Source organism: Amaranthus tricolor, chromosome 1 (genome assembly GCF_026212465.1).
Source record: "Amaranthus tricolor cultivar Red isolate AtriRed21 chromosome 1, ASM2621246v1, whole genome shotgun sequence".
In the NCBI taxonomy this organism is placed as follows: domain Eukaryota; kingdom Viridiplantae; phylum Streptophyta; class Magnoliopsida; order Caryophyllales; family Amaranthaceae; genus Amaranthus; species Amaranthus tricolor.
This window is the reverse complement of record NC_080047.1, coordinates 30,240,191-30,250,389: the sequence shown is the minus strand read 5'-3', so window position 1 is coordinate 30,250,389 and position 10,199 is coordinate 30,240,191. Positions and strand designations below refer to the sequence as shown.

Below are 10,199 nucleotides of genomic sequence, written 5' to 3'. Positions count from 1 at the left end.
ATTGCGTTGTATGATGAAGGCAACAAACAGTTAATCGGATATAGGGAATTTTTACGGCCCGTTTGGTTAGTGGGTATTAAATGGTAGTAATGGTAATGATTAATAGTGTAAAATTTCACTAAAAGTTCCATGTTATTTCCATGGTGATGAAACTTAAATCACAAAAAAAAAATTTTTTACAAATTTTCATTACCACCTAATACCACATCTCCCATGGTATGCATTGAAATAAAATTTACGAAGTAAATGAAATGATTGAAGTTGGACAAGCATGGCCATTAAGGTAACCAAGAGATTTTTCAATCAATATTACACTAGTTTTCATTTTCATTACCACCATTTATTACCACCTGCCAAACGGACCGTTAGTATCTTACCTGCAAGGATTGCTCATAAATAAAGCATTTGGAATTTCCTCTTGAAGCTCTTCTGTTAAATACTTAGGAAGAGCACACCTTGGGAGAACGGAAGAAGGGCCTGAAAATGAAAAAACATTCATAACATGTAAATATGTAGACATAAGACTGTACGTACACACATAAAGAAGTCAATATAAGAGAATCTACCTGCATCATCAGGGCTGGGAATAAACAGAAACCGACTAAGCTCCTTTAGTCGGGGGTATCCTGCAATCATTCTCCCAAGCTTCCCAAACTGTGATCTATGTGCATGTTGTTGTCATTCAACATTGATATGCAGTTGTAATCAAATGTCAGTTAGATTTCAAAGAAAACTGGAGACAGAAGCACGGGAATATTGCTAAACTACTCACCTAAGACTAGCGAAAGAATGAAATGATAGGTTACATGGGGAAGAACAGAAATTCCCCATAAGGATGAACAAGGATGGAACTACCTCTACGGCCTCATACCCTTCAAAAACTTCTTTCAGCTTTCCCATAGTCTGGACAACAGAGATATTAGGCTTCCACACAATGATCAACAAAAATATGGGAAATGCAAAGGGTGAATTCTCTCTACCTCTTCATCATCCAACCATAAGTCAGAAAGAACCACAAACATGTCATTAACAGCCTTTCTTTCCATATCTGCTAGTTTTTTCTGTTACGATAACATAAAATGTAAATGTATCTAAAATGTTCCTGTCTCTCAAGAGAATAAGTATATATAGATTGATACTGACAAAGAAAAAGACAAAAAGAACAAATACCGTTTCCTCATATGTAAATGCACCGCAACCAAAAAAATCCAGTCCTGAAAAAAATGAAAGAGTTTCTTCTCTGTTTTCTATGGGAGGAAATCCAGATGTATTAACCTGTACAACTCCCATACCATCACATTCAGAATATGAAACAAAGATATGCACAGAAATACGATATGAATCAGAATACAAACATATAATCTAAAAGCCATTCTGACATACTGTCCAATATAAATGAGCAGTAAAAAGAAACTGACAATATAAAATCCAACTTTTAAATCCAATATCTGAGATAAGTTTTCTCAAATACATAGCCGACCAAATCTAATGTCTTTTACGTAACAGGCACATTATTACAATTTTGACCATTGGTAGCAAGTTCAATACTTACTTTCAAGATAATTTCAAAAATGTTGACACCCCACACAATAGTGTACTCTGGATCTAAACATTACTGAATCAATCCTGTCAACAAGCTATCACCAGTGGCTCATGCAAAAATAATGCCAGTATGCGATTTCTGCGTGTGATAAAACTTATCACACACATTGTTTTTGCTTTCATTGGGGCCTTGAGGTGAACATTTATCAAATCAGTCTATGTTGCTCAAATTCTTCACTTTGATTTCAATTACCCGCGTCGAACCCTTGACATTCAGATATAAGATAGGACACTTAGATACTTCAATTTTGTTCAAATTATGGGCTTTTTCATAAACTAGTCTAGTCCAACACATGGAGACATCCGTATACAAGTCCGAGTAACATAAATATCTGTTGTCGTTTGTACATTACTAGATGCCATGTAAAGAATGAAAGTCATTCTCGTTTGTTTTCTGACTGCACTGATTCTCTTAGCTGTTGGTATACAAGTTTACAGCAGATTTTAGAATGAAATAAATAAAAATGAGGGAAGATATAGAAATGATGTAAGCTAGAAGTAAAAAGTTAACTAATGTAGTATATGGACTATAGAGTTTTCTAAATTTCTTTAGAAATGTGGGCAAGTAGTTTCTAGGTTTGTTGAAGCTTCTAGGATGCAGGTTCTAGAGAAACATTGTTGTTAGAGAAGCAAGTCCATGCTATCAGTGTAAATAAGGTGTAGAGGTGTAAAAGTGTGAAGGGAGATACAAGAGTGTCAAGTGCGTATGTGAGATAAGCTCAAGTGTGTGTGTGTGTGACTTGTAGTCAATAGGTTGTGTATTTTAATTTTTAAGTGTACCAAAACTAGAAAGTTTGAATATAAATCCTCTAAAGTTATTAAGTGTCCTTGTAAAATATTGTTGTGTGTATAGTAATATAATTGTGTTTTAATTACTATACCACGTGTGCATTTAGGGAGGTATTTTCTGAACAGAACAAGGTGAAATAAATGAAGCTTCCTTTTCAATCCTTGTCTAGGAATTTACCACTAGTTGAGGTCTGAGATCAAGCTGAGTACATTAAAAGGGACGAAAGGTAAAAAATATATTAGAAAAGTGTTTTTTGCAGAGATAATAGTAACTTAAGTATGTGATTTTCTTCTAAGATGCAAGCATGTTCTCTAGCTGAAGCAAAAATGCTCGCAAATTGTATGGAATAGAAATGGCAAAAGAGTTTCACATTCAAACTCTGGTTGTAAAACTAATCGAAAGATGGTTGAGCTCATGCTCATATAGGCTAAAGATCACCTTATCCATTAGCTAGGTGTTGTCTATGTTAAAATTGTTACTCGATTAATTTTAAAGAAGATTCACCATATTGGCCAACAGTGTGGCATATAATAAAGCGCAAATATGCACTTAGGTCTTAATAGGGATTTTAATCATCTTTTCTATGGCATGGTTTATATAGCCTTCAGTTCAAAATAGCTACTACACTTTCCCTAAACGTAATCATCCTTTTAGTTCCTACAATTTTCATTTTTGCTGAAAAAAACAACAAATGTACATTTACCCTTACTTTTTCTTTTATGTATCCAATTTATTAATCCTACCAAAATCAGTTTAGTACTCTTAACAAGTAATATTTAATTAAAACCAATAAGTCACATCATAACTAGTAACCCATACATCCCACCCACCCCAAAGTCAAAACAAATCTTGCCTATTGGTCTTCCAAAAACCCCTATCCTTCAACCATCTTCACCAAATGCCAAATTCTCTCTTCTACCATCTCTAGATTTCTACTGTACTTATAAATCCTTATTATTTATCTTTCTCACTTTTTCTCTTCTTAATCTTCATAAGTTTCAGAGCTCTCCTATTTTGTTAGGTCTTGATCTTTAATATCCCATGAGTTTCTAACCAAAGACTATAATATTCTGAGGGATATTGCCATAATTTCTCCCTCTTTCTAGATTTAGTTCCTAATTTAGCATGTATTTTATAATTAGGAACTGGGAGATGAACTTTAGAGTAATGTGTGGTTTTTAACGTTTTTCTCTTATTAATATTAAAAATATAGGGTTCATCATTTTGGGTTATGATTACAGTGCTGATAAAATACATTTGAGATTGTTGTGGTGGTCATAATCACGATTGACGAATTGATTTTGTTAACGTGGTGGTGGTTGTTTGTTGGTACGAAAAGTGTGGAACAGTTGACAAGTGGTGGCATGCGTGTGTTGGAACAGTGAGGGTTGTGGTTATGGGTGATTCAAAAAAGGTGGTGGCTAAAAGTGGTACCGTAGACCCCTTTCCTAATCTATCTTGTCTTTAATAAACCTTGGGGTGTTTGGGTCAAAAACAATTATCTTAGGATGTGTTGCTACGGTAAGTGTAGCAAGTACTGACAACCAAAGAAAGTAAAAGATTAATCAAAGACAAAACTTGTGGTACATGAGGCAAAGTTAAAAATGTACAAAGATATAAGTAGAACTCTAGAAAAAAGGAGAAAAATATTTATAAGATGGCTAAAATAAGAGAAGCAATTAGAAAAGATCTTAGTAGGGCCAATTGTGTCAAGGATAAACAACATAACATTTTTTCAAGATTAAAAGATTAAGAATGTATAGAAGGAATACCTTTATGAGTTCATTGGATGTCAAGACATAGTTAACGGAAACGAGTAACTTCCTACTGACTCTCGTTTTCCAACATTTGTTTCCAAAACTCTATATTAACGTTTAGAAACTACATTCCCCATATACTTTTTTCCTAAGCCCAAAACCATATATAATACCATAAGCCCTTATTTTCTTTTTTTTCGTTATCATTTCTTTTTAGTCATTGATTTTCTTATCCTTTTACTCATTATATTATTTGTTGTAAAATAAAATTGTACCTATGTTTCCTAGGTTTTACAAAATTCTAAAGTTTGTGATTTTCATTTCGTTTTCGTTTCTTGTATCGAATTGAAATTTGTTTAAGGTAACATTGGTCAAAAGGCTATTAGGAGATAACTTGAGGCAATGGGTGAAAAAGCGGGGAATATATGTGATAAATAAACAAAATAGAGGTGGAAGAAAATAAAGCAAAACAAAGCAATGGGACGGATGTAGAGTATTCCTATCAAGTCTTGGAATTACTAATGCAAATGAGATTGAATTGGATCATTAATTTCTTTAACAAGATGCAGAGAACATATAAATTGTCACAACACAGTAAGATAAGCACTATTAGACATGTTACATGCCTTCAATCCCAAGTTCCAATCTTAGATCCAAATATTTCAAGTTATTTTTCCAATCCCAAATTCCTAACCAATTTAAGAAATAAGTTTTTTAAAACAGCAAAAAGTTAGTTGATTAAATGCACAAATTAGAATCAAAGTCATGTGAATGATAGTTGTACATAGAGAGGAGCAGGGCAAGATAGAGTGGAGTAGGGACAGATGCACGTGAATGTAGGAAAGAGACAATGGAGGGAACAATGATGTCAACACGTCAAAATTCCAAGGATAAATTTTACCCTAAGATACCTTAGGATAAATCTTTACATTGATTTGAAGGGTCAAAGATTACTCCTTTACTATTTTCATTCCTTTTATAGTCAATCCAAACTCATAAATTTTCAATAATTATTCACACTTACTATATCCTCTCTTTTTACACCCAAACTAGACAGGGCCTCATAATTTTGAATTAGTGATTTTGACTACAAGTTCAATGAAAATTTAGCAACTAACATTCTCCTTTTTAATCTCAAATTCTTCACTTGTTTCTCCTCCTCATTGTATTCTTCCTCATATTTCAACAAAATGACACTCGTGCTTCTTGAAATAATGCTAAAAGGACACCTTTTACCAACAAAATTACAAGCCCTATACCTTTTTGTCTCTCATCTCCTTTACTGTTAACATCATGCTTTTCTCTCCTAGATTTAAATTTGGTATTTGAGTAGAGTTAAAGAAATTTTCAAGTATATGAGTAACGTTGAAGAAGAGTTTTAAGTTGTGGAGTTAAAGACTTAGGCTGACGATAGGCTTTAAAGAGAAAATGGGTAAGCTTTTTTGTTTTGGGTTTTTTTTTCCCTAGGAGGCTTGATTGTTCCATCTCCTTAGCTTTTTTCCTTGATTTATCCTCATCTTTAGGTTTATGCATTCAGCTAGGTCCATGGCCCTTTCTAGAATTACTGGGTTTAAGATTTAGAGCTCTTTATTAACCACTTCCTTGAGCCCACAAAAGAAAGAGACCAATAAGACCTCCAAGACAAGAGATCTCGTTGAGCAGGAGCAACGTATTCCACAAAAAGTTTCATTTTACTTCAGTTCCTTCTTGCTTAGTAACTGAATTTAGTCATATAGCATAGTAAACTAACAACAATTAAACATTTAGTTATATAGCATAGTGATTGAATTCTACCTTAAATATCCCATTAGGAAGCCTTTCACCTTCAGCAACAACTATTGTATTCTCTGTAAAGAAACCAGTGGTGATCTTGTAGTACATGTCAAGGAAACTGGCAGTATTAACATTGAAAAGTTAATTTTATAACAAAATTATGTTTTTGTTACATTTTAACTAGCCACGACTAGGTAACTCTGCATGACTTAACAATTACAAGCATTGCAAACAATTTCAACAATGGAAAAAACGTAAACAGCATCAGCAATGATGTCAAAGATAACTCTTCAACATGGATCGTATGCTACTTTTCTTATTATAGGCATGAATGAGAACCTTTGAACCAACACAACTTTGTAAAGTATTCAAATATTTAGGTCTATTTAGCAAACATATGTGTGTGAGTGTGTGTGCATGCAAAAGTGGACACTAAAAAGAATGAAAGTAATAGGTCATATTAAGTTAAACAAGTTAGTATTTTGCCAAGGATATTGCACTCGATAAATCAACTTCTACTGAGGCACTTAGATCTTCTAGATAAAAGTGTCCATCTTCGAGCTGTGATATTACGCCCATTATCCACCTTTTCCCTGTTTGCCAATTTAGGTTTTGAATGGGAACTATCTGCAAACCCACAAAATCATAAAACATGGCACATATTTCAAGGCATAAAGAGCATATTCCATTATCAAAGAGGACGTGTACTCCAAAATATTCTTACAAATTCATTTAAAATAGCTCACAACCACTAGGAGAAATAATAGCATACCTCACAACATCCAAAGTTTGTTGATTCAGTCTCAAAAGCAGGTTTTGAGAAATGTGGATGGCGAGAAAGCCTCTGAGCCAAAAGCTCAAATCTATCTCTATACAATGTTGCCTTTGAAGGTGCATCACCATGAATAGGAAGTGCCCCCGTGAACCTAAGTATTAAAAGCAACCATCAATACAAAATAGTAACAAAAACTTGTGTAGCAAACAATGCAACTTAGCCATACATCACCATAGTAAACATATTATCTAGATTAATAGCAGAAAATACTAAAACAACAAAGTTTAACATGATCTACATAAATGTCAATCTGCATATTTTCTGCCCACATGGTAAAATCAACCATCTTTATCCACCCTCAGTAGGGCCAAAGATTTATATTTATTGTTTTGGATTTAATAAATTATATTAAAGTAGTATTATATCATTTTTTATTAATGTGAAGTTGTAGATAATCTTTGTTGTCAAAAGCTAATGGCAAATAACCTTTTTGTTATCAATAACAATGATTAGGTTACCTACATCTGCCCACAAACCCCGCTTAGGTAAGGCCACTAAACACCATTGTAGTAATGAAATGAGGTATATGGCGAAAAATCTTTAGTTTTGACAACAATTACCCCAATGATTTACTAGATACTCGCCTACCCAATTTAATAACCTACATATTGACTTTTGTGGTCACAACCTCTAAATTTTGGCCTCAAAATTTGATCCTAAAAGCTAGCATGAAACAAATTTTTAAATTAAAAATTTGACAACTGTAGTTTAGTTGTTAAACTAGGCATCAAAACTAATTATGGTATTCTTAAAACATGCAATATTGTTATGGCCATCTGTGATACTCCGAATTTAGCTTTAAAAAGGATTGATAGACTACTCATATCAACAACATGCATCTTTTTATGGGAGCCCATTTGCTAAGAACTCCACAGTTAAGCGTGCTTGGTGGGGAGCAACCTTAGGATGGGTGACCTCCTAAGAAGTTTTCTTGGGCGCGCACAAGTGAGGTCAAAGTACGCTGAAAACACTTTTGTTGGTCTATGTGGCCAGTCAACAGTCTCCAAGAGTAGTCACCAGTGGTCTGTTGGGTCGAGGTGTTATAAACGGTATCAGAGCAACCTTACGACCGTGGCTGATCATGTGTTCAGTGCAACTAGCGGGCAAATCCTAAAATTACGATCCAATGAGGACTTTGTATTCCTAAGTGAGGGTGAGTGTGATACCCTGAATTTAGCTTTAAAAAGGATTGATAGACTACTCATATCAACTAGTTGCATCTTCTTTTCATGGGAGTCCATTTGCTAAAAACTCTACAGTTACGCATGTTTGATAGGGAGCAATCTTAGGATGGGTGTCCTTCTAGAAAATTTTCTTGGGCGGGCACAAGTGAGGCCAAAGTGCGCTAAAAACACTTGTGTTGGTTTGTGGGGCCAATCTACAACCTCCAAGAGTAGTTATTAGCAGTCCATTGGGTCGGGGTGTTACACCATCAATTGAGAACTCATTTTAAGTGATACATTATCCATGAAATTTTTCAAAGGTACTTGTTTGATAAAATAAAAAGTGCAATAAAATATCAACTAAACACATAAATCGCATTTGATTTCAAAGAAAGAAATTTCCATTAGAACCATTTGCAAGTGGTATACACAAAAGATATATGAAAATTTACTTGACATTTACAAAACTATGTAATGGAACGGATTTGAGGCCATTACAAGATTCTAGGACTTTCTTCACATCGATTGTATGGGCAACTAATGTGTGGTTAATAGGGTAAATGAGCTCTCTCACCTACTAGGCTAGTCTTTTGGATGAATTCTCTCGTTTGTTCTATAACAAACTATTCCAGACGTTAGGAAATAAAATCTTTTTCCTTGTACAAAGGGTGGAAAGCTCCTTTACATCATTCTTCAACTTTGTGAAATATGCTCTTAATCAAAATGTGTACTTTATGAAAACATTTTCCTCCAAAACAAGCACATTTAAAATCACTCAGATCTTTTATTTTTGATTTCCATACAAAGGCAACACCACACATGGGAAAACAAAAGATTCAACAAGAAATTATTATCTATAAAATGTGATAGAACAAGGGTAGCACAAAACTTTGCCTAAACCATTATTAAGCAATTAAACGATTTGGTCTGATTTTTGGGATTCGTTTTGATTTTTAACAATTTTAGCCTGGATGTTAAAAATAAAAGAAGCAAATTGCATCAAACCAAACGGAATTAAAACAATTTCATCCAGTCTAATTTAAAGCCTTGGATGGTTTAAAATGCATTTTCAAATTTTCTTCAATTTGCACCGTCCTCAACACAAACAAACTAATGACATCATTTCTAATAAAACTTGAGTCACTTCCTAAAATGTAGCCAAAAACATGGAATTGAAATCATATCAAATTTGAAACTTGAATATTTCTATAAAAATACAGATGTGAAAACAAATGGATGCTGAAAATAAGTGATCAAAGGGTGTGAAAATTACTCATAGAACATCTTCCGAATAGAGTCGTAACAAAGCTTAGGAATAAGGAAAGCGTCAATGAATCTTAAATGAGAATTGGAATCAGAAACTTCACCAACGTCAAGCATAGATGAAATCACCCGATTTATAGTTTCCTTATCCAAAATGGAGGATTTCACTGCCAAGAAAACAAATACAAACGAATCAAAATGACATAGATGGAAGCATCTCAAGTTAATTATGAATGGATTGAATTGAAGAGAAAAGTACAAGGTTCTTCATCGATAAGGTCGAGGAGAATATCCAAAGCTTCGTGAGGATCGTCAAATTCAGTGCGATTGACGAAAGAGAGCACCTCTTGAAGGGCAGCAGATTGAAGAGTGTAACGTCGGAGCTTGAACTGTTTGTTTACTTCCTGCCTCGTTATCGCCCCCATTTCGCCTTAATGAAATAGAATCAAACAAGCTACAACAGTATGTCCAATTAACAACAAATGTCAATTTTTGCTTCCATTTTTAATTTCTATTCGATTTGCTAAATTGATTCATGAATTGAAGGGCAAAGTGAATGTAAACAATACCAGATTTTGGGAACTGAAGCCGCATAGGATAGGCGATTTGAACGCCTTACGCAGCGATCCGAACACTGTTTAACAAAACCTAGCTGTTCTCTTCCAAAGTGACTTACTGATATTTTTGGGAAGTATGAGAGGCGGGAATCTCAGAGTAATATCGCGCGGAAGAGATTTAACACTTTTGATTTTTGATTTTTCATTAATCCCCAAATGCCGAAAAACACACGATTTCAAAATAGTCTTACTCTCCTGGTATAATTTACATTGTTAAAATATAGGGATAAAATTAAAAGTAAATGATGAATAATAGTCTAAAATAAAAATAATACAAATTAAACAAAATGAACTAAAATATTAAATACTGCAAATTAAGTGAAACTAAGGAAGTATATGTCTATTTATCCTCTTTATGTCAAAGAAGCCAATAAGTACGTTTTAAAAAGAAAATAGTAA

At 33.8% G+C, this 10,199-nt stretch overlaps 1 protein-coding gene across 1 annotated transcript in view; it reads right to left on the bottom strand.

The window, feature by feature from the left end:
- The window catches only part of LOC130818744 (DNA polymerase epsilon subunit B), an 11,043-nt gene extending 1,104 nt beyond the window's left edge, over positions 1-9,939 (bottom strand). The window contains exons 1-11 of the mRNA XM_057684940.1: positions 9,753-9,939; positions 9,443-9,637; positions 9,194-9,350; positions 6,695-6,848; positions 6,418-6,549; positions 5,944-6,021; positions 1,171-1,275; positions 981-1,061; positions 773-903; positions 567-661; positions 378-477 (exon numbers count right to left, since the gene is read on the bottom strand). Of these exons, the coding sequence (XP_057540923.1) occupies positions 378-477; positions 567-661; positions 773-903; positions 981-1,061; positions 1,171-1,275; positions 5,944-6,021; positions 6,418-6,549; positions 6,695-6,848; positions 9,194-9,350; positions 9,443-9,608 (1,199 nt within the window). The 5' untranslated portion in view covers positions 9,609-9,637; positions 9,753-9,939. The remainder of the gene's footprint in view (positions 1-377; positions 478-566; positions 662-772; positions 904-980; positions 1,062-1,170; positions 1,276-5,943; positions 6,022-6,417; positions 6,550-6,694; positions 6,849-9,193; positions 9,351-9,442; positions 9,638-9,752) is intronic.
- Between the last annotated feature and the right edge of the window lie 260 nt (positions 9,940-10,199).